Source organism: Sipha flava, unplaced genomic scaffold (genome assembly GCF_003268045.1).
Source record: "Sipha flava isolate LNK unplaced genomic scaffold, YSA_version1 32_pilon_pilon, whole genome shotgun sequence".
Classification (NCBI taxonomy): Eukaryota; Metazoa; Arthropoda; class Insecta; order Hemiptera; family Aphididae; genus Sipha; species Sipha flava.
The window spans coordinates 2,757,704-2,782,622 of NW_020273018.1; the positions used below are offsets into that span (position 1 = coordinate 2,757,704).

General features: G+C 28.1%; 4 protein-coding genes across 4 annotated transcripts; 2 read left to right on the plus strand and 2 right to left on the minus strand.

Annotated features, from left to right (window-relative positions):
* Positions 1–3,809: 3,809 nt before the first annotated feature.
* Positions 3,810–6,856, plus strand: LOC112686945 (exosome complex component MTR3). Its single transcript, XM_025559444.1, has 4 exons — positions 3,810–4,138; positions 4,209–4,462; positions 4,991–5,137; positions 6,503–6,856. The coding sequence occupies exons 1-4, from the start codon at positions 3,979–3,981 to the stop codon at positions 6,782–6,784; spliced, it is 843 nt and encodes a 280-aa protein (XP_025415229.1). The 5' UTR covers positions 3,810–3,978; the 3' UTR covers positions 6,785–6,856.
* A 332-nt stretch (positions 6,857–7,188) lies between these two features.
* Positions 7,189–10,651, minus strand: LOC112686946 (splicing factor 3B subunit 5). Its single transcript, XM_025559445.1, has 2 exons — positions 10,527–10,651; positions 7,189–7,520 (listed from the first exon to the last, which is right to left on the minus strand). Exon 2 carries the CDS (start codon positions 7,512–7,514, stop codon positions 7,257–7,259), a length of 258 nt encoding a protein of 85 aa, XP_025415230.1. The 5' UTR covers positions 7,515–7,520; positions 10,527–10,651; the 3' UTR covers positions 7,189–7,256.
* Positions 7,553–10,520, minus strand: LOC112686943 (RNA polymerase II-associated protein 1). The gene has a single exon (XM_025559443.1). The coding sequence runs from the start codon at positions 10,430–10,432 to the stop codon at positions 7,583–7,585; it is 2,850 nt and encodes a 949-aa protein (XP_025415228.1). The 5' UTR covers positions 10,433–10,520; the 3' UTR covers positions 7,553–7,582.
* A 541-nt stretch (positions 10,652–11,192) lies between the features above and the next one.
* LOC112686942 (DNA-directed RNA polymerase II subunit RPB1-like) lies at positions 11,193–23,665 on the plus strand. The gene is made up of 27 exons (XM_025559442.1): positions 11,193–11,270; positions 14,585–14,717; positions 14,806–14,942; positions 15,008–15,163; positions 15,235–15,528; positions 15,594–15,754; positions 16,112–16,333; positions 16,425–16,682; positions 16,747–16,957; positions 17,137–17,346; positions 17,817–17,985; positions 18,048–18,346; positions 18,447–18,669; positions 18,731–19,192; positions 19,262–19,467; positions 19,532–19,666; positions 19,744–20,035; positions 20,110–20,345; positions 20,430–20,633; positions 20,699–20,883; positions 20,964–21,082; positions 21,144–21,332; positions 21,398–21,785; positions 21,846–21,950; positions 22,094–22,177; positions 23,172–23,492; positions 23,551–23,665. Exons 1-27 carry the CDS (start codon positions 11,193–11,195, stop codon positions 23,663–23,665), a joined length of 5,592 nt encoding a protein of 1,863 aa, XP_025415227.1.
* Positions 23,666–24,919: the final 1,254 nt, after the last annotated feature.

The window sequence follows — 24,919 nt, forward strand, 5'->3', positions numbered from 1 at the left end:
TTTAATAATGTTAAACAAATTTTTATAATTAAACATATATTTTATTATATATCTAACTAGTAAAATAATATTTTGTTGTTTTTATACGTGTAAATCATTTATATAATAATAAGCCTCAAACAATTAGCGATTGTTGGTAAAATCATTGATTATTACTATTTGTAATAAATGGTAAAATGTATGCATGCATATGACAACGCAATACTTATTTTCTGGATTCGTTTTTTTATGAACTTTACTAAATAAAAAAAATAACTGTTTTGAAAATAAAAGACCGGTCAAAACGAATTTACGAATTTTTTTCATTATCTACTCATTAATATTCTGATAAAATACTTATTAATTAATTTTTAGTTTGTCAAAAATATTAAGTAATTTAAAACCAATGAATCATATCATATTTTTTCTTTTAAAACTGCCAATTTTTTAATTCATCTTGTTTATAGAAGTAATTTTTTTTTTAGAAAAACCAATTGACCAATTATTGAATTTTAAATTGCGATGTTTTAAAATGTTCAAGATTACTTAATTTGTAAAACGGTTATTATGAATTTATAGAAAATTAAAAATCAAAAGTTATTTTTCCAAGCCGATTAAAGAATAAAAATTCAATTTTGATACTAGGTACATTTTTTCAGTGCTTGAAGAGTTCTTTTAATAAAGCAACTAGTTTACTTTCATGTTAATTTTGTTACAAAGGAATTAAATCCTTTTCCGTTACTAACTTTAAGAAAAAAAACTAGTTCCTTACCTCAGTTTTCAAATAATGACGATTTTTTTGTTCGTCAATAATTTTAAAATGTAATTAATATAATTTATAATTAGGCCGTCGTAGCTGACCAAACATTTTATAAGCCTTTATATATATCACTTATATGAGCGCTCTGATTTAATTGATGTAATTCTCATGTGCATTAACTTAATCATCAATTTAATTGAACATGAACTCAATTAACTTAACTGAGTTAAAAAATATCATTAACTTGACCAGCCTTATATAATATATTTACTACAAAGCACCCCCATGGTGGTGACCTTAGACCACGTGATTAATCTACGACACTTAACTTTGTAGTCCACACAACTTATCAATATACTACAGTTAAATATTTAATATGAATAATTTTAACAAAATTTTCAAAATAATAAAAACAAGACGATAAATGCTAATGTAAATAAACTGAAGTCATGGCACAATAACGATAGTAAAAGTAATCACTCAAGTTCGTCTAACTCCGAACAATCATCTCCAAATATGTTTTAACACATAAATAAAAAATTATTCGCAACTCGATATTGATTCGAATTACTAAAACCAACTGAAGCACCAGACGAAACCTTTGTAAAAGAAAGTCAATCAACTGCTGATCAAGCTCTCATTTCTTCTAAACCACCCACTCCGATTTTTATGTGAGGCGTAAAATATTTCGCTGGTACTTGTGCAGCAATAGCCGAACTGATTGGTGTCGACAATTTTATTTGCAAATTGAAAGTGGACCATTTAAAAATACAAACCTCAAACCTCGAAGCTTATTGATTACTAGTTCACTAGGTACTTAAGAAATTAACAAGCACAATTCCACACTTTTCAACTAAAAGAGGATAAGCCAATGCGTATAGTTATTCGTAACATACACCCAACTACTTCAACTGAAATAATCAAAAATGAATTTCAAAACCACCTGTATGAAGTCAGACAACTCATACAAATTATACATAGAATTAGTAAAATCGCCCTGCCATTGTTTTTTGTCGACCTCGAGCCGACAGATCATTAAAATTAAATTTTTAAATTCGAATCATTGCTCCACATAAACCTAAAGTCATCAGTCAATGTCAAAACTGCTAGGCATATGATCATACCAAAGCCTACTGTGGGTATAATCTTCAGGGCCGTATTAAGGGGGGGGGGGGTAGAGGTGCCTACGCCCCGAGTGCAATTCCTGGGAGAACGCAAAAATGAAAAATTTGTAATTTAATTGTTATAAGTAATAACTTATTATTTATAAGTAAATATAATATTATGTATTTATGTATTTACTTATATAAATATAATTATATTATACCCAGTGACGGCAGTGGCGGATTAAGGGGTAGGCTAAAAGGCTATAGCCTAGGGCGGCTTTTTTGGGAGGGCGATTTTTTACTTATACCACTTATTTTAATATATATATTTTTATTTGTAGTATAAACAGGAATAAAAATAATTTTTAAAAGTTATAATGATATATGTACAATGTAGGATGCGTACCTATACATTTGTAAGAATGTAGTACTGTAGTAAGAATATTACAATATTATTATTACAATTTGAAAAATGTGTAATAAAATAATCACAATATTACTTAATAGTTATTATTAATAACTTATTAATATGTACATATCGGGAACACCTGACTACCCGAAATTAGAGAATATTTAGACCATTTAGCATATTTTAGAATATTTGATTTTTTTTTAATAGTTGGAGATTATACAAACTGTTATCTGCAAACTAACCAATATACCTGGTGAAACGAGTAACATAATAAAAATACTAAAGAGTCTCAAGTTAAAAAAATAAAGGTTACCAAATGTTAGCAAAAGTTGGGAACATTTTATGTGGAAACAATGAAGATCTCCCAGAATATTTTACACCTAATGTAGTTGTTGACTTGAAGTTAACACCTCTAATGTCTGTTGATGTTGAACGTTCATTTAGTCTCTATAAACAAATTTTAAGCGATAGATGAATTAACATGAGTACAGATAATATGTAAAATATATTATTGTTAAATCAAATCATATAATACAATTTAAATAGTATTTCAACTTTCTTTTTTATTCTTCAGAAAGTAAATATTTACCATTGTATGCACCAATGAAATATTGTTTTTTTATACATTTATATATATATATATATATATATATATATATATATATATATATATATATATACCTATATTATTTTATATCTTGTATTAAATTATTATTATTTAAGGATTACCTTTTGTTAACCAATTTTTTTTTTGTTTTATTATATTTTAATATATATATGATTATTTTTTATTTTTAATATTGTGACAATAGTGTTAATACAACATTAATTAAAATATACCAAAGGAATATTGTTTTTAAATTCTAAAACTGTAGATCAGGGATCGTCAATCAGTCGATCGTTGTAAAATTGTAATTTTTAATTTTACCACTATCGGTCAATCGCGTAAAATAATCAGATTAATTGGATAATGGGAATATTAGATTTAAAGATTAAAGACCTAAATTTTCCTGTATGTCAATCACTAGGGACTTAAATGTCAAATGTAGCTCACTTATTTGAAAACGTTGGCGACCCCTGCTATAGACTATACTGTAATATTTTTACTAAATTCCCACTCTTACTGAAGTACAATAGTATTCTATTATAATACGCAACTACATATATACCTCATGATTAGAAGAATGTAAAAAAAATTTTTTTTTAAACATGCATATTAAACCATATATTGATGTTTGTTGATTATTTTTGAATAATTTCGAATATTTTTACATATTTTTAAGATTTTTAAGAGAATATTAGCATCATATTTAAGGTATTTTGAAAGAATATAAATCCGGTCTTTAGTTATATGTATACGTCTAAAAAATAAAAATAATAAAAATAAAATACTGATATGACAAAATATATCATAAAAAGTGTAAAAAAAATGTATGAAATATTCCGTGCTTTTCCATCTACTCGTAATAAAATATAAATACGCATTCTGTAATTCAGTATTGGATTTAGATTTGTGAGTAATCAAATAAGTCAAAATATAAACTGTATGTAAATAAATCAATGATAAGATAATTGTGTGATAAGAAATTCATATATTTTCTCCATGCGGTCAATAGACATAAAATGGATTGATGGACCAAACTGTTGAAATTCAAATATCTTTAGACTGGTTTTAGTGTGTTAATAAGTGTTATTGTTAGTGTTTTCTTGTTCTGAAAAAAATGCCTACAAATCTATATAGATTTCAAGGGCCTGAAGGGACCATACCTTACCAACATTACTTGATTGACAAAAACAACACAAAACTTACCAAAATAGCCACAGCATTAATGAAGAATGAACGATGTGATGGTAGAGATATTTCAGCTCATAGAAATTTATGTAATATAAAAGTTTTTTCGATATTATAAGTATTGCATTTTTTTAAACCATACTTTTTTTGTCAATTTAGGTATCAAGACTGGAATTGTTACACAAGCCAAAGGATCAGCCTATGTTGAGAAAGGTCATACAAAACTATTGTGTTCTGTTTTTGACCCAAAAGAAGTTCCTAATAAAGTTGAGTATGCAAAAACAGGAGAACTTCAGTGTGAATTTAAATTTGCTACTTTTTCATGTCGACAACGACGTAATTATACCAGAGATTCTGAAGAACGGCAATTGTGCAATGAGTTCCGTAGAGCCATAGAACCTGCAGTTTGTAGAGTGAGTCTTTGATAAAATATAGATTTAAAATATAAAATCAATTAATTATTGTTTAATCCTTTAATTTTAAATTAAATTAGTATTTAATTATTTCTTATTTTTAAATATTACTCAAACTTAAATGACCAATTATATTTCTTAATAGCTCAAAATCATTTACTTACATTTTTAGATTGAGGTAATTAGTTTTTTAAATTTATTTAATTTACCAACGATCTAAAATAAAAAAATATAAGTATTTAAATTTTTGAATTCACTTCAAATAGAAAAAAATATTTTATATTTGTTATTAAAAATTATTTTCTTCCAAATATTAATGAAATTTATATAATACAAAAATAAGACCAAATATGTGAAGTCAAATTTGCCATTGCATCAATTTCTTTACTTCTATTTCTATAAAATATAGCTCTTTTAGTTTCAAATAAACTTTTAGCGTGAATTTGATTACATTTTAATTGATGCTATTATTTAATAATAATGTAATGTATCCAGATTGAAGTTTAATTAAGTATAATTATTTTATAGGGTGAATTTGCAAATTTTGAAATTCAGGTCAATGTTTTAGTGTTAGAAAATGATGGATCAGTGTTGTCTACTGCTATAACAGCTGCAGGACTTGCATTAATGGATGGATGTATTCCTATGTATGATATGATTGTCGCATCTTCATTGGTTTGTTAATTTTTATATATTCTATAAATGTGCGGTGGCTGTTTATCCAGTTGAGCAATTATTCATACAATAATTTTCAATATGAATAATTTATATGATTAGTATCAATATTTTTTAATTATTAATTTTAATATTATTCATGCTAATTAATCATGAATGTTTAAAAAATAATTCTCGTTATCTGATTAATGACGTCACTGCTATCATGTACACACTATGATTTTGTGTAACTCTAGGTATATATTTGAATTAGAACATAATGTTTAATAATATCATAAAGAAAAATTCAAAATACCACACAAGGTATCATTTGAGTATTCATGCTAAGCACAAATTCATGGGTATGTTTTACACATAATCTAATTGAGTAAATTGTACTATTTCCCTAATGACAATTTGACTGTCATGGTAAATTCTTAGTATCAATTGTTCACCTTCTATGATAACCACATTTTGGTTTGGGTCAGGGGCGAACGCAAAAAAAAGTTTTGGGGGGGTTTTTGAAAAAATTTAAAATATTCATAAATATTATATAATCATATTGTATACATTAATATATAAACCACGGAAAATTTTTAAATAACTAATAATTTTTTAAATTTGTTTGTTAATAATACATTTGTAGGTCAGATAATTTATTTTTTTTCCTGATATTTCCTTGGGGGGTTTCCCCTGCATTCGCCTCCGGTTTGGGTAATGGTATATTTTACTTGTCTATACTTTTCACATAACATGTAGGATACATGTATATTCATACAATTTAAATGTTTCAAGCTTTGATGTGTTTAATATTTTCAACTATTCTACTGAAGTAACATCTTAGCAAAAATTAAAAAAACTTCATAATTTATTTAAATACTAGATTCTTCTTAGATAGTTGGAATACTTAGTAAAATATTTGAATTTGTATGATATTATTAAATTAATTTAATGTAAGTTTATTATATTAAATAATTTTTTAACTGGTCACTTACATTTTAAGAATGTGATATTTGCCATTCTAAATACTTAAAAACACATTAATAATAAGATTGTTGTGTGTATATTTTATTTTGCTTTTATCGTTGATCTATTTTTGTGTACTTGTATATTTAAAATTAACGAAATTTGAAAAAAATTGTATTTATATTTAATAAGTTTATTTATAATTGATGTAAATTATCCTTTTTTTAAAACTAAAGTTAAATTTAATAAAAAATTCTTTAATTATGTGATATTATAATATTGATTTACATAGTTATTATTCAGTGTATTTTTAAAATTGAATAGTTACAAAAATTAATCATTTTATTTTTTAACATATAATTAAATTAATTTTATTATTGTTGAAATCATAAACATTATTATTTATTTTTTACTTTACAGGGAATATTTAAGAATACAATTTTAGTAGATCCAACATATGATGAAGAAACTTTATGTTTGTCCTGGACAGAGGACGAAGAGAATAGAGGCACAGTTATGTTGGCTTATATGGTCAGTTTGGAGCAAATCACTGAATTTTCTCAAAATGGATCAATGGATATCAATATGTTCCCAGAATATGTACAATTACTAATTGATCAAAATTGTAAAATAAACAAATTGGTTCAATCTGCAGCTATTACAGATGTAATTGGTCATTTTGAAAGTCAAACCACAGATTAAAGGAAAATGTTTTTTTTATGTACATATATTTTATAAAATGTCCTTACCTCAAATAAAAATATATAGATTATACGTAAATTTGTTGAGATTATTTTAATTTTTATTAAACCTGCTTAAAGTTGTAATTATGTTCGAGAACTTTTTTTTTTTTTTTATAAATATTTAGTTAATCAGAAATTGCAAGCAATATTTGTATTTTTGTTTGTAATTGTTATTATTGATAACTAACATAATATAAAACACAATTCGCATTTTATATTATATAATTTTTTTTCTAATCATAGGTTATTTATCGTAAAAAAAATTAATAATATGATTTTTTTTTTATTGTTTTTTATTTTAAAATATTTATTACAGAAAGAAAAATTAAAAATTAAATACTTATAAAATTCTTACATCATTATAATTTTTAAGTATAAAATTAATCACTAATTTAGTTAACTCTGATATTTATAATTCATATTTAAAATAATTATTCATCAGGCTTTTCGGGTGGAGGACCACAAGGTTGTAACATTTTTTCCATTAAATTAAACCGTACTCTTGCTTTAGCTTCGTTCTCAGCGATGGCAAACCAATTCAATAAATCATAATGACCAAGATATGAAGCACATGAGTCGCGGTGTTGGTTTACTTGCCATTCAAATTTGGTAGTGTCCGCATGACCTGTACCAATATATTTTGACTGAAGGTGCTCCAATTGACTGTGAATATTGTAGCGGTCACCCATAATGATCTTTGAAATAAAACAATTAGGTTAATAAAACAAAGTAAATATATAAAAATTAACAAAAAAAATTAAAGTTGTTTTAAATGTGATATAGCAATTTTGTACATAATTAATTTCCGTCTTAAACTCCAAGCTCTAGAATACATCTTAAGAAGTTCTTCATTAGTTTCAACAGGTTCTATGTAATTGTTTAGTGGTATTTTAATAAGATGTTCTTCATCAATATTTATTGTTTCTGGCAAATCTATTTCTGACCATACTAGTTTCCTTAGTTCAACACTGTGTTTTCTTTGTAAAGGTAGCAGTATATAAGCTCCAAAAACCGGGTCAGAATATGATACACTCACATAATGTTCACAAAGTGTTTTGTAAAAATCATAGAATGATTCAATCCCTTGTATAGGATCTTTAAAATTTAAATTTCTATTATGTGAAGCATATATATGCCAAATTTGATTTAATACTGATTTAACCTCGTGAAAAATAGTACCACGACGACCACACATAAACGTACAAGCAACACGACAATAACGGGCAGCTAAAGGAGTTTGTTCACTAATTTCTGGATAATGTGTTTCCATAAACAATATATTAGCTAATGCTTCTTTAAGAAGAGTTTCACCTTCTTTTGAACTTTTAAAATATTCAGTCTCGTGAATTCTTATAATAGGTATAAATAACCAATCTTTAGGTAAAACCGGATTTAATTCAGTAATTAATATACTAGCACAAGTGCTTTTGGCAATGGGTATTAACATTTCATAGAATGATTTTAAAATTTCAAAATTGCTTTTAAACTTAATACGTTCTATATAAGAACTACTAAAAAACAAGTTCAAATCATAACACAAATCTTCAGCCATGAATTTTGGTATAAAAGACATTAGTGTTATGACAATTTTATGAGTTGATTCTAGTTCAAAATTATTGTTCATCAAAGTTTTAAGGAAGTATATTAAAAATATTATTTCATATCTGCTATACCAATGTGATACTTCTATCGATGACTTCATTAGTTTATTTAAATATGTCCAAAATTGAATTGGGACATCAAAATGCTTAGGATTTTTGTACATGAATTTCATAATTCCAATTAAAATGAACAAAGGTTCACCTTCATTTAATGTTAAATTTATATATCCAAGATTGGGATAACATTTTGGACTATTGTTAATATAATTGTTCATTAACCATGAATTATCACATAATATTTCACACATTTTTCCAAAATGTTTATCTAAATATGCAACTACTTTCATAGTGAGATCATTAAATTTTAAGTTTATAGAACTTAAAACAGAGAAACAATTACCAATAAGTTTTGATACTTCAAAATTTGGTAATTTTGAATTGAGCAATAATTTGGACAAAATAACCTCTGTAAGTTGATAAATAGGATCAATATATACTTGACCAAAATTTCTTAAGGCTGATTCAATTAAGCTTAAGCTTGCTGACATCAGAGCCAAATCAGTTTTTGTTAAATCACTACTTAACCCTATTGAACGATCAACAAACTTTAATACCAGATTGGCTACTTCAGTAATTGTTTGATCAGCCAATTTGTATTCAAAAAAAGTCTGCCATAAGTATAAGCATTCTAATAATAATGGTGTTTTTGTTGGAGTATGTATATACTTAAATATAGAATATAGAATTTTTAATTCCAAAATCTTTTTAGCACATTTTACTGATTTACTACTAATTACTCGTGTGAGATAAATGAAGCTTTCTGATAAATCATTTGATTGTAAGCTTGTAAATACTAAACTATATAAATGTTTATATAAATTAGTCTCAACAATTATAAATGCATATTTTTCTCCTCGAGAAGCAATGCCAGTTAAAATTTCAGATATATCTACAAGACTTTTTAATCCTATATTCATATTGAAAACAATGTATTGCAATCTTATAATTAAATCAGTTCTCAATGCTCCTTGTACAAGATCTAATACAACTAAATCATAATCTGATGATTTATCCAATTCACTTTGATCAATTTCTGCATCTGAGACTATGTAAACAGGTAAAGCAATGTCACAATTACAACCTGATAAACCATTCAACATTTTGCGGTCTGACTGTCTAGAAAATAAACTTCCTATAGCTTGTATTGCATTTGTAATAATTGCAATGTTGGTGTCATCTAAAGCCATTCTGAATAAAATAAATACACCAGAATCCATAATAGAACATAGAAGAGGTTTAGTTAAAACAGTATCATATGTAGAAGCATTGTTGATTAGTTTAGCTAATATGTCTAAGGATAGTATTCTTTGAGGAGCATGATTTTTACGAAGAAATGAATATAGCTCATCTAGAGTATAACCAGGACGATGTTGTTCTTCGCCGTGATGATGTAAACCATCAACTGTAGTTTTATTTTTAACTGCATAAGGTAATAGTTTTCCATCAAGCCCGAAACGAGCAGAATAGATTTCTTGGTTCTGATTTTCAATGTTTACATCACCAGTCCATCCAAGTTTATCTTCTTCAATTACATCCATATTTAGACCATTGTTAACAAGATTTTTTATATGAGGTAAATTTTTCATTTTATTTTCTATGTTTTTATCTTGTAGCTGAACTTTATCAGTATCTGCTGATTTTATATCATACTTCCCATGATTAAAATTATTATTACGTCTTGATTTAAAAAATTCTATTACTTTGCCATCTATGCTATTCATTAGTTCATGTTTTGCTTTTAAAACTTCCTCAACACTCATACTAGAGAGTTTTTGTATGTTTTCCTTATGTATATCAGTGGCTTCAGGGCCACTCAGTAAAACACTAGCAGTTCCAAAAGGGCTTTCGTTGAATTCGGACTCAATAGACATGCTATTTTGTTGATTTCTTTGTCGTTTTTGCATTTTTAATGCAAAAAGACTTGGTTTTCGTGAATTGTCTGTCATTTTGACCTGTTTATAAGGATATTAAATATTTCAAAAAAATACGAGTGTTGAGAAAAATTATAAGGTTAATTATCACAAGTTTATAATACTTTACCTGTTTGATTATTAAAAAAAATTACAAAAAGTTTGAAACAATCCAGGGCAGATAGTTAATAAACGAATTGAGATTATTACTAAATATGTAGTGTGAACGCCACACAATAGTTCTGTGATAACATTATCTTGTTGTTTGCATCTTGTAGTAACAATTTAGTATGGAACAACATTAATGTGCTTCAACCATGGTATATAAGATGGAGGGAAATTAACGATCATGGTTTTCGAACACAAAACTATACGCCCACGGTTGTGGTAACACTGAATTTACGCGGCAAGTCGCCAGAAGCCGCCGCTGCGACGCTGCGGTTGTTTAGACTTCAGCTGCTCTCCCGATCACTCTTCTATATCATCTCGCAATCGCATTCAGCGTTTGACTGCGCCAGCTACGATTCTCCATTATTTCTTTAACGATTTACTTATTGTTCATGCGTTTTATAATATATGTCTTATCTTAATTTATATTAATATTTTGTATCGAAGTGTCAGTCGTCAGTGTAAGCCGACTTCTCAGTCGGTTCGGTATCACTATTGAATTAAATGTCCGTGAACATTCCCTGTTCCATCTTAGAATGTTTGATTACGGACCAGTATTATTTTGACAAATTTGATTAAATTTTTCTGTGGTTGAAATTTAACTAAGTGCCCTCTAAACTAATCAAGAATGGCTGCCAGTGACTCAAAGGCTCCAATTCGAAGTGTCAAGCGGGTACAATTTGGTATATTGTCCGCGGACGAATGCGTTAGTATATCAATGTATTTACCAACGCGTAACAAGCGACCGATGTTTGCTGCCGTGTCGCGTACAATATTTTGTTTTTTTATATTCATTGTTATTACCTACGACAAAACATTTGAACCTTTTATGATATGATTAATAAAAATTTTGCATTCATGTCCTTAAAATAATAACAATAAGAAATATTTTTACGTCATCTTAGTTATATACCATTAATTATAATATTGTATGTTCTCTTATTTATTTAAAAACATATCTATATCAAATCTTATATGTTTGATATTATTTAAGTGTAAGATATCTCAAATTAGTATTTTCTTACAAATTGTTTTGGTGTTTTCTGAACCAGTGGTAAAGTGCAACAGTTTATTGACTAAGCACTATGAATTATTTTTACAGTCCTTAAGCATCTTATAATTTCTCTTTTAGATTGTAATGTACCTCATTTACAACTATTACAACAGATGATTATTAAAATTTTTAGTAGTGCAATAACAAAATATTATCCCACAAATTTGTAGTAGGTAGATAAAACTAGATAAAAGTTAGAATTTATATGATTAATTTATTCTAAATTAGCGTAGCTTCAAAGTGTAAATTCATAAATTAAAGCAATTAATATTGTACATTTCTTGTATATTATTTAAAATTATTCTCAGAATTTTTTAAACATTTTATCCTAATAATTTTCCTTTTTAAATACCAAAATAAATAATCGTTAACATTTATGTATTTTAGTGTTAAAAAGAATCACTAATAATTAGTTTTTACTTTAACTTCAAATTAGCAAATTTGTTATTGTTTTTATTTTAAATTGTTTCGAAAATTCTTAAAAAGATTTTAAATTTTGAATTCATTATTCATAGAAATGTTTTAAATACATCTTTTATCTAGCTTGAAAAAACTATTATCACTTAATGCTTGTGATTTTGTTTCGTAAAACTATTTGTTTCTTTTTCTTTTAATATGATGAAATATGAATAGATACTACTAGTGGTGTTCCCAAAGGTTATACATTGCATTTACTCAACATTATTTTTATTTTTTTATTTTTTTTTTTTATTGACAAAATAACATTTTCAATTTGTACATAATAAAATACAATAAGCAAATATGTTTATAATTATAATAGTGACTTTGGATACATAAGAAGGGAGGCTATCCAGTGATAGGACCCTTTTGAGTTGCGTCGTTTAGGACATGGAGTGGTGTTTCAGTTTAGGAGGTTGCGACATCAACATCTTTTGAGGCGACGAGGGGAGTTACCTGGAATTGTGGCTGTGTGTTGATTTGGATGATGAAGTAATTTGTAATGAAACTTTTTGTAGTGGGTTTTAACTAAGTTCTCAACAGTTTCAATTGTTAAGTCTTTATGGAGGGTGTGGTTAGAAACAAACCAAGGAGCTGACGTTATTGTGCGGAGGGAAATGGACTGAAATGCTTCAATTGTTTTGATTTGGGTTGGTTTAGCACAACCCCATATTTGGGCTCCATAAGACCAGATTGGTCTTAACAATGATTTGTAAATTTGTATTTTATTATGGATTGGGAGTTTGGATTTTAGCATAGGACGTAGTAAGTGAGATCTTGAATTGAGAGACTTTCTTTTGGATTTAAGGTGAGGACCCCAAGTTAGTCTTTTGTCTAAAACTATTCCTAGGTATTTTACTTGAGCCAAGGAGGGGATGGGAACTCCCTGAAATAAAATAATAGGTGTGTTTTTTTTATTGAGGGTGAAAGAGACAAGAATGGATTTATCGGCATTGATTTTAATTTTCCAGTCGGAGGACCATTTATCAATAAGGTCAAGGTGGAGTTGAAGAGCATTGAATGCTTCTTCGGAGCTATTATTTGGGGATAAGATGGAGGTATCATCGGCGTAGGTGGCTAAGAGCGTGTTTTGAGTTGTGGGGATATCTGAAACGAAGATGTTGTATAGGTCAGGAGAAAGATCGCTACTTTGGGGGACTCCAGCTTGGATTGAAAAAAAAGAAGAAAGAGAGTTACTGTGACGAACTTTGAAGGTACGATGTTCAAGGAAGGATCGAATTAATAGGTATAGTGGCGCGGGAAGAAATTGTTTAATTTTATATAGCAGACCGGTGTGCCAGACCCTATCAAATGCTTGCGCCACGTCAAGGAATATTCCTGGGCAGTATTTTTTATTCTCAAAAGAGGAAGAGATTGTGTCAACTAGCCTATGAACTTGTTGAATTGTGGAGTGTTTCGCACGAAATCCAAATTGGGCATTGGGAATTATTTTTTGTGTTTCTGTGATTGGTCTTAGCCTTTTCAAAACAACTTTCTCAAATAATTTACCTAAAGTTGGAAGTAGGCTTATGGGTCTATACGAAGTTGGTACATTGGGGGGTTTACCTGGTTTGGGTATGAGAATTATAATGGATAGTTTCCAGATGGTAGGAAAATAAGACAATCTTAACATAGAGTTGAATATATATGTAAGCAAGACAATTGTTTTTCTGGGGAGGTGTTTTAGGATTTTATTTGTTATCAAGTCATGCCCAGGGGATTTGTTGGGCTTTAACCTTTGTATAATATTAGAAATTTCATTCGGAGAGACATGATTGATGGGACGAGACATAGGTAATGATATTATTCTTGGGGTATACTTGAGTAGATACTCTTTTAAAGGTAATTTAATTAATAATAAAAAATAAAATAAAAATTAAGTATTATTAAATGCTAACACTCATAAATTCATATATATATATATATAAATAAATAAATAATTTGCTTGGAGAATTTTATATTTATAAAGTATGACAGTTTTCAAATTAAAAATATATTGTCAGATATATGTTCGTACTTTACAAATATAATGATACTTTAGACTAAGCATTTATTTATTTATCTATTTTTATGTATAAACTATTTGTTTACTTATATATTAATTTATTTATATAATTATTATTTATAATATTGAAAGGAATAGAAAAAGTATGCATTTAAATTTTTTTTTTATTAGTTTCTATTCCCCTCCCAGCTACTATCACTGTACGAACCATTAAAATTACCATATAAATACATTCGTCAGTGTATTATATCTCAATAATATTGATAGAGAATTCAGTAGATACTACAGCACTTTCATATACCTTCATAAACTAAATATGTTTTATGTAAATATAGATTAAAAGTTTCTTAATATGTAACTCGTGTAAAAGATAATAAAAAGTAATTTCACTTACATATATTATGTTATTTATAAATATACTTGGAAAATGATATGTATGTTAATAAAAAACTTTGAATACCGTTTACTATCATATTTGATTGATTGGTGTTAAATGTCATAGCGTCGTATGTCAGTCACAGAAGGAGGAATTCGTTTTGCAGAGACAATGGAAGGTGGACGTCCCAAACTTGGGGGACTCATGGATCCCCGACAAGGTGTTATTGATCGTTTTTCAAGATGTCAAACATGTGCAGGTTAGAAGTATTATTGATTATATTTATCATTTATTATCATCAATTTGACTGTTCATTAATTTTCATAATATTTATTAATTATTTACAGGTAACATGACTGAGTGCTGTGGACATTTTGGCCATATTGAACTAGCTAAGCCTGTGTTTCAAATAGGTTTTATTACTAAAGTCATAAAGATTTTACGCTGTGTGTGTTTTTATTGTTCCAAATTATTAGTTAGCCCTGTAAGTATTTATTTAAATAAATTACATACTAACATGTAGTTATATGTAATATATTTTTGAAACAGACTCATCCAAAAATAAAAGAAATTGTGATGAAATCAAAAGGACAGCAAAGAAAACGTTTAGCATTTGTTTATGATTTATGTAAAGGTAAACATATTTGTGAAGGTGGTGATGAACTTGACATTAATAAAGATAACGTCAATGATCCTAATATGCCTGTAAGTAAAAAAGCATTCAGTGTTATGTTTATTTCATCAGGTTATATAAATAACTTATTTTCTTTTTGTAGCCCAAAAAACAAGGTCATGGTGGTTGTGGTCGATATCAACCTACTATACGGCGGACTGGTTTGGATTTAACTGCTGAATGGAAGCATGTGAATGAAGATTCTCAAGAAAAAAAAATACCTCTGACTGCTGAGCGTGTGCTTGAAATTTTAAAACACATTACCGATGAAGAAGTCGTAATTTTGGGTATGGATCCTAGATTTGCGCGTCCTGATTGGATGATATTAACAGTATTACCTGTTCCTCCTTTACCTGTTCGTCCAGCTATCGTTATGTTTGGATCAATGAGAAATCAAGTAAATAAATTAATATTTTGAATATAAAGTGGTTTTATTTATTTAATCAACTTTTTTTTTTTTAGGATGATTTGACTCATAAATTGTCAGACATAATTAAATGTAATAATGAATTAATCCGTAATGAACAATCTGGTGCTGCTACTCATATTATAGTTGAGAATATTAGAATGTTACAATATCATGTTGCTACTTTAGTAGATAATGATATGCCTGGTTTACCAAGGTGAGATCATTTTCTCTATTATATCTAATTTTTTTTTATGGCTTATTAATAATATGCACTAATATGGTAATAAAAATATTTCATTTTTATTGCATTTTGAATAAAAATGTATTTTCATAATAATGTTAAAAACATTTATTTGTTTAATATTGATTTTGTGCCAATTATGAATATATCATAAATTTTAAACATTCATATAAGTATAAAATAATAAAAAATAAAATTATAAAATGGTTAATACTTATAATTATTTGTCTCCAATTTTGCTCTATTATTTTTATAACTAGCTTTAAATAAAGGTTAAGTTAATTTATTTATTATAAAAATTGTTAAAGAAATTATTTTTTATATTTCTAGGGCAATGCAAAAATCTGGTAAGCCACTGAAATCAATTAAAGCCCGGTTGAAAGGTAAGGAAGGTAGAATACGAGGAAATTTAATGGGAAAGCGTGTTGATTTCTCTGCTCGAACTGTTATCACTCCTGATCCAAATTTACGAATTGATGAAGTTGGTGTACCTCGTACTATTGCACAAAACATGACATTTCCTGAAATTGTTACTCCATTTAACATTGATCAGTAAATATAACTAAATACTATATACTTGTATAAATTTAATTTATAACATTGATTAAATGCATTTTGTTATTTAAACCAATTTTTTTAATAGTATGTTGGAATTGGTTCGCCGTGGTAACTCCCAATATCCTGGGGCTAAATATATTATACGTGATAATGGTGAAAGAATAGATTTACGGTTTCACCCAAAACCATCAGATTTACATTTACAATGTGGTTATAAAGTTGAAAGACATATCAAAGATGGTGATTTAGTAGTTTTTAACAGACAGCCCACTTTACACAAAATGAGTATGATGGGTCATAGAGTAAGAGTTTTACCATGGTCTACATTTCGTATGAATTTGAGGTATTTTTTTTATATTTTTGCCTAAAATAGATAAAGAAGTATAAATATTTTTTATATTTATTAGTTGTACATCTCCTTATAATGCTGATTTTGATGGCGATGAAATGAATCTTCATGTTCCACAATCAATGGAAACAAGAGCTGAAGTAGAAAATATTCATATTACTCCTAGACAAATCATTACTCCTCAAGCTAATAAACCTGTAATGGGAATAGTTCAAGATACTTTGACAGCTATAAGAAAAATGACTAAAAGGGATGTTTTTCTTGAGAAGGTAATTTTTAATTAGAGGATGTATTTGGTAATTGGTATATGTAAAAAACCAATGTATATTTACCCTTAATCAATATAAAGCTTAAAATTGTTATCAATTATACAATATTTTTCTATATTTTTTAAAAATAAATTTAAAAATATATATTTTTACATTGTTTTGTTTAAAATTATTTTTAGGAACAAATGATGAACTTATTGATGCATTTGCCAATTTGGGATGGAAAAATGCCTACTCCGTGTATTCTTAAACCTAAGCCATTATGGACAGGAAAACAACTTTTTTCATTGATTATTCCTGGAAATGTCAATTTGATACGTACCCATTCCACTCATCCGGATGATGAAGATAATGGACCTTATAAATGGATATCTCCTGGTGATACAAAAGTACAATTTATTTATTTAACATTTTTTTAAAAATTCTGTGTATACCTCTACATTAATGAAGATAATTATTTTAAAATAATTGTAACTAATTAAGTAAAATATTATAAAAAAAAAAAGACTAGATATTAACAGATCGTGCTTAAAAAAATAAAACAATTAAGTAGTTATAAAATAAAATAAAATAAATTAAAGTAAATAAATAAGTATTGTGTAAATTATATATTAAGTACAATTTTTGAAATAGAAAAAATAGATACATGTTAAACAAATTTAACTACTGGGTAAAATATTAGGTATTTTTAAAATAAAACTAAATTTATTATTATTTGATTAATCAAATAATTTCCATCACCAATTATGACTATTTTTTTCTTAGAATTTTTACTTTAACTAGTCCTTAGATCAGTATTTCATCTTATTGATCATCAATAATGTTTACATTTATATTAATTCATTATATTTATTTTCAGGTTATGGTCGAGCATGGTGAATTAGTGATGGGTATATTATGTAAAAAAACCTTAGGTACATCAGCTGGGTCTTTGCTTCACATTTGTATGTTAGAATTAGGACATGAAGTATGTGGACGGTTCTATGGTAATATTCAAACTGTGGTTAATAATTGGCTTTTATATGAAGGTAATTAAATTTAAATCTATGTAAAAAATTAATTTTAATGGCATTTTTAATTATTATTTTAGGTCATTCTATTGGTATTGGTGATACTATTGCCGATCCCCAAACCTATTTAGAAATTCAAAAAGCTATTAAAAAAGCCAAAGAAGACGTTATAGAAGTAATACAAAAAGCTCATAATATGGATCTTGAGCCAACACCAGGTAATACTCTTCGTCAGACTTTTGAAAATCAAGTAAACAGAATATTAAACGATGCTCGTGATAAGACTGGAGGTTCTGCTAAAAAATCATTGACAGAATACAATAATCTCAAGGCTATGGTTGTTGCTGGATCTAAAGGTTCCAATATTAATATTTCTCAGGTATTTAAATTGATTTAATTTAAGGGCTATTAGTTATTATTAATGAAGTTATTAATTTGTTTTTAATTTTGGTAAACTTAAACAATTTTATTGGCTTTAGGTAATTGCTTGTGTGGGACAACAAAATGTAGAAGGCAAACGTATACCATTTGGATTTCGTAAACGTACTCTTCCACATTTCATTAAGGATGATTATGGTCCGGAATCGAGAGGTTTTGTTGAAAATTCATATCTTGCCGGATTAACACCTTCAGAATTTTACTTTCATGCCATGGGTGGGCGTGAAGGTCTTATTGATACTGCTGTAAAAACTGCTGAAACTGGTGAGTTAAAATTGATATATTTTAATTATATTAGTTATTAAATATTAATGTATTTTGCTAGGTTATATTCAAAGACGTTTAATCAAAGCTATGGAATCTGTTATGGTTCACTATGATGGGACTGTCCGTAACTCTGTTGGTCAATTGATTCAGTTACGTTATGGAGAAGATGGTTTATGTGGAGAGACAGTAGAATTCCAAAATATTGCTACTATAGAACCATCGCACAAGAAATTTGAGGATGAATTTAAATTTGATGTTTCAAATGAAAGACAAATGAGAAAAATATTTACTGAGGATGTTTTAAAAGACTTAATGGGCAGTAATGATACTGTTGCTGAATTGGAAAAGGAATGGGAACAATTAAATAATGATAGAGATACTTTAAGAGAAATATTTCCTTCTGGTGAAAGCAAAGTGGTGTTACCTTGTAATTTAAAACGTATGATTTGGAATGTACAAAAAATTTTTCACATAAACAAACGAGGACAAACAGATTTGAATCCTATAAAAGTTCTACGAGGTATGCTGTATAACATAATATATTTATGTATTGTATTTTAAATTCTTAATTGTTTATTACCTATTAAAGGAGTTCGAGATCTGTTGGGAAAGTGTATTATTGTAGCAGGAGAAGACCAGTTAAGCAAGAAAGCCAATCAAGATGCTACATTATTATTTCAATGTTTGGTACGATCTACTCTGTGCACTAAGCTTGTATCTGAAAGATTTCGTTTATCTTCTGAAGCATTTGAATGGTTAATTGGTGAAATTGAAAATAGATTTAAACAAGCCCAGGTAAATTTATTTTTGCTGATAATCCTAGTACTATTTTAAAATTTTTTCTGGTTTTTTTTTCCAGGCACAACCTGGTGAGATGGTTGGAGCATTGGCTGCTCAAAGTTTGGGAGAACCTGCTACTCAAATGACATTGAATACTTTCCATTTTGCTGGTGTATCTTCAAAGAATGTAACTCTTGGAGTGCCTAGATTAAAGGTAAATTTTACTTTTCTTTGTTTAAGATATTTTTTGTTAATTATAAATATTAAATTATATTATACCTTAATACTTAGGAAATCATCAATATAAGTAAAAATCCAAAAGCACCTTCACTGACTGTATTTTTGACTGGAACAGCTGCTAGAGATGCAGAAAAAGCTAAAAATGTACTTTGTCGACTCGAACACACAACATTGAGAAAAGTTACCGCTAACACTGCTATTTATTATGATCCTGATCCTCAAAATACAGTTATTAGAGAAGATCAAGAGTTTGTAAATGTATATTATGAAATGCCTGACTTTGATCCTTCAAGAATTTCACCATGGTTGTTGCGAATTGAGTTGGATAGAAAAAGAATGACTGGTAATTAAGTATTCATATAATTATTTTAAATTGTATTAAATATAATTTGTATTTTTAAATATGTTTTATATTAGATAAAAAATTGACTATGGAAGCAATATCTGAAAAGATCAATGCTGGTTTTGGTGATGATCTCAATTGCATATTTAATGATGATAATGCTGATAAATTAATTTTACGTATTCGTATAATGAATGGTGAAGATGGAAAAATGAATGGCGGTGATGATGAAGACACTGTTGATAAAATGGAAGATGACATGTTTCTTAGATGTATTGAAGCTAACATGTTGTCTGATATGACACTACAAGTGAGTGAAAAACTGACTCAATTTTATTATTTTTTACTTTTTTTATTTGATTAATTTACTTCTTAATATTTTTCTTATTTATAGGGAATAGAAGCTATAGCTAAAGTTTACATGCATTTGCCTCAAACTGATTCCAAAAAAAGAATAATAATCACTGATGTTGGGGAATTTAAAGCAATTGCTGATTGGTTATTAGAAACTGATGGTACAAGTCTAATGAAAGTGTTGAGTGAAAGAGATGTTGATCCTGTGAGAACATTTTCAAATGACATTTGTGAAATATTTTCGGTAAAGCTTGTAATTAAAATTACTTATAAATCGAACATTTTGTGAAGTATATATTTGGATTTCAGGTTTTGGGTATTGAAGCTGTTCGTAAGTCAGTTGAAAAAGAAATGAATACTGTGTTGCAGTTTTATGGTTTATATGTAAACTATCGGCATTTGGCATTGTTGTGTGATGTAATGACTGCTAAAGGTCATTTGATGGCTATTACTCGACATGGTATCAACAGACAAGATACTGGAGCATTAATGAGGTAAATTTGACAAATAATCTATATTGTGTAGATATTCTAAATCATCTAGATTATAAATTATTAAATGTGTATGTGTTTAGATGTTCATTTGAAGAAACAGTTGATGTATTATTAGATGCTGCTTCACATGCGGAAGTTGATCCAATGAGAGGTGTATCAGAAAACATAATTATGGGACAGTTACCTAGAATGGGAACAGGTAAATTTTACACTAATTTTTGTTTAATAATTAGAAATATTACAACTATGTGTTTTATTAGGTTGTTTTGATTTACTTTTGGATGCTGAAAAGGCTAAGGATGGTATAGAAATACCAATGGATAATGGTTACATGGGTGTAGGTGGTGGTGGTATGTTCATGGCAGCTGGCACACCATCAATGTCACCTGCTATGACTCCATGGGATCAAACATCTACCCCAGTTTATCAAAATAGTAGCTGGCAATCAAGTAAAATCTTTAAAATTTTATCCAGTGTATTTTTAATATTTTCTATTGTTTATTATTTTATATAGATGTGGACGCTGGCATGACTCCTGGTGGTCCTGGATTTTCTCCTGCTGGATCAAGTGAAGCTAGTGGAACATCTCCATTCTGGATGACGAGTGGAGGAACTCCAGGCAGTCCTGGATCGCCAGGCATGGCAACTAGTCCTTATGTGCCTAGTCCTAGTTCTATGTCACCAAGCTACAATTATCCATCTAGTCCACAGTTTGGTTCTATGTCTCCATCTATGACTCCCACTAATTATTCACCAACAAGTCCACAATACTCAGCTACGCAACAAAATACTCCAAAATACTCTTCTATGTCTCCTAACTTCAACTATTCACCAACTAGTCCATCATATTCACCAACTAGTCCTTCGTACTCTCATACTTCGTATTCACCAACAAGTCCTTCGTATGTATTTCATATTTATTAATACAATTTTTGATTATTAATTTTCAACTTTATTTTTAGGTATAGCCCAACATCTCCATCATACAGTCCTACATCACCTTCTTATAGTCCAACTTCTCCATCGTATAGTCCAACATCGCCATCATATAGCCCTACATCTCCTTCGTAAGTTTATTTAAACTATATTCATATTACTAAAACTAATGTATGACTTAACATTATAACAGTATATTCAATTATACATTGATTTTACAATTTTCAATATAATAGAATGTAGTAGCTTAAAAATTTTATTTTTTAAATTACAGATACAGCCCAACCAGTCCTTCATATAGCCCTACATCTCCTTCATATAGTCCAACTTCTCCATCGTACAGCCCAACGTCTCCATCGTAAGTATTATTTTTAAATTATATAAAACAGAGGTTCCCAAACTTTCTGAGATATGATTAATTTTTAAATTGTTGCTACCTACATAGGTGGAAACCAAAATATCTTAAGTTGATATTCTTCATCTTGTTTTTAGTTTAATTTTATTATTTTTATGGTTTATATTCTTAAATAATGTATGATAGTATTATATTGTAAATATAAAAATGTATTTATATGATAATAATTATAAATATAATTTATTATTCTTGATTTAGGAGCTGTGCTTAGGAAGCATTCAAATATTAGGCCGGGGGAAGAGAGATTTGAAAAATTTGACTGCCTAACACGGGGAAGGGGGGCTAAATTTCAAATCTGATGTTAAAATCATATCTATCCAAATTCAAATTAACGCTAGAAAAAAACAAAAGTCGATAAGTTACTGACATCATCGAAGACGTGCCATCTTTTTATTTTTATTATTATCTTTATTTTTATAAATGAAAAAATACATTTTATTAATAAGAATAAATTTTAAAGGAAGCCTAAAGATATTCTCTTTCTAATGTTTGCTGACATGGAGGGAGGAGGGTCAAAAATGTGTTGATGTATATTTGAATCCTCTTTTATTTTAAATTATTTCTTGCAACTGTTTTGATATCCTTATACATTTTATTCAAGATTAAGGAATTTGACTATTGGAATTAGTCTGAATTTAGTTTTTTTTTTTTACTGTTTTTTATTATAATAGTTGCCATCTAAAATGAATATTAAACATGATAGATATTGTTATAATTGGATATATTTAGATGAAAGTTTTTGTAAATTTGCTATTAAAACAATTTTTGAGGTTTATTGAAAATGTTCTCATGAGTAATTTTTAAGTTCACAAATGGGAACCACTAGACTGTAATAATATTATAATAATTAGTACTTACAATTGATACTTATTTAAAATAAAAATTAATTATTTAATGTATTAAATTAATTAAATAGACATTTTATTAATTAATTTAGGTATAGCCCTACTTCACCATCTTATAGTCCAACTTCACCATCTTATAGTCCGAGTTCTCCACAATATACTGCATCATCACCATCATATACACCTAGTGCTACATCAGGTGTCAGTAATTACAAATACTCGCCTACTTCACCCTCTTTAGCGGTCAGCCCAACATATTCCCCAACCAGTCCAATGTATTCACCATCAAATGCTTCATATTCTCCATCTTCTGTGCAACATACACCAAATGCTGGAAATACGCAATACAACCAATCTTATAGCCCTAGTTCACCGGTTTATTCACCTACTAACTTTTCATTAGCAAGTCCCAGGTATGATACATTCTTTTTTTAATTTTTTTTATGATATTTAAAAACAATATTATTATAGGTATTCTCCAACTTCACCAACTTATTCTCCTGGTGTTGGAAGCCCAAATTATTCTCCGTCGTCACCAAATTATTCGCCGACGTCTCCAAATCCAAGTGGACCTGATGAAAATTAAAATTAATCTGATTTTATATATTTAATAAAATACATAAGTATTTTATATTTTTTTTAAAGTAGTTACTAATTTATGAGACTGTACTTTATTTTTTTAATAAATTGCATTATGTATATAATATGAAATAAGAGTTTTTTATTTTCAACTTAAGATCTATGGATATAATTTATATTTTAAACAGTTATAGAAGAACTCTTAAACTTGTTTAGGATTAATTAATATCTTGGTTAATTTTAATAATAATTTTTTTAATAATCTAAATATTTGAAATTTCAGCAAATAATTTATTTTTACCAGTAGTGTTCTCATTGGGTACATTACCTATATACCGTACGAGGTTTGATCAATAAATACCCGGACTGTGTTAATAATATTTATATCAATTAAAATAATCTGATTCTTCGTTCTCGCCCAACCTAAAAAACTCGGATAACCGTAATAATTCGACTGAAATTGAACACGATGTTGTAGCCTTTATTTATACTAAGAATTCAACAATTTTTTTGCATAAGGATTACCTATGCAAACGCCTTGTAAGTCAATTACGTTTCATCTTATTTTACATTCCAGAAATCGTATCAGTTATAATACAATAATAAATCATTTAATGAAAACCGACATTAGTTTCCACAAATTCCTTCCTCGTCATCTTCGTCCAAACAGAATTGTAATTAAAAATTTTGGTCATTCTACTCTGTGCACGGATATTTCTGCTACTTTATTAGAATAAGGACATTTTGCAAAACAAGTAGTGAATATGAAAAACAAAATCAAATGTGCTTTCCCAATGTTTTTCTAATCCCCAAGTTTAACAATATTACAAGGTATACAAAGTTACGTCTATATTAAATAAACACCGTTGTCACCATCGAGAAACCTCGTCAAATCTGTCGAGACCCTCCAATATGTCATTAATGTCAAGTATAGGGTTACATAAGGAATCATTTCCGCCATCATCCAAGATGCGTTAAATGTGGCGAAGACTACTTCCGAGGAATGCACAAAAGACCGAAATAGCCCTGCTAAATTTGTTTTCTGTGCAGAGGAGCATACGGCCAATTTCAAAAGTTGTTTGCCTTCAAGTTGGTGTTAAACCGTCATCAAAACCAGCGTTTCTAAACTCGAGAATATAAATTTGCAAAATAATAATACTAGTGGAAATTTTATCAACAAACTTTCATCATTATCTATATTTCTGTCCGAGTTATCTTTACACTTCACTAATTAATCCCCTCTTCACTCTTCTGACAGTAG

Excerpts from the sequence above, each read along its gene's own strand:
- LOC112686945 (XM_025559444.1), top strand. The coding sequence starts at position 3,979 with ATGCCTACAAATCTATATAGATTTCAAGGGCCTGAAGGGACCATACCT. Across the intron at positions 4,463-4,990 it reads TAGAACCTGCAGTTTGTAGA|GGTGAATTTGCAAATTTTGA; the intron begins GTGAGTCTTTGA and ends ATTATTTTATAG. Across the intron at positions 5,138-6,502 it reads TGATTGTCGCATCTTCATTG|GGAATATTTAAGAATACAAT; the intron begins GTTTGTTAATTT and ends TTTACTTTACAG.
- LOC112686946 (XM_025559445.1), bottom strand. The coding sequence starts at position 7,514 with ATGGGTGACCGCTACAATATTCACAGTCAATTGGAGCACCTTCAGTCA.
- LOC112686943 (XM_025559443.1), bottom strand. The coding sequence starts at position 10,432 with ATGACAGACAATTCACGAAAACCAAGTCTTTTTGCATTAAAAATGCAA.
- LOC112686942 (XM_025559442.1), top strand. The coding sequence starts at position 11,193 with ATGGCTGCCAGTGACTCAAAGGCTCCAATTCGAAGTGTCAAGCGGGTA. Across the intron at positions 16,683-16,746 it reads ACATTTCGTATGAATTTGAG|TTGTACATCTCCTTATAATG; the intron begins GTATTTTTTTTA and ends TATATTTATTAG. Across the intron at positions 17,347-17,816 it reads TATCTCCTGGTGATACAAAA|GTTATGGTCGAGCATGGTGA; the intron begins GTACAATTTATT and ends ATTTATTTTCAG.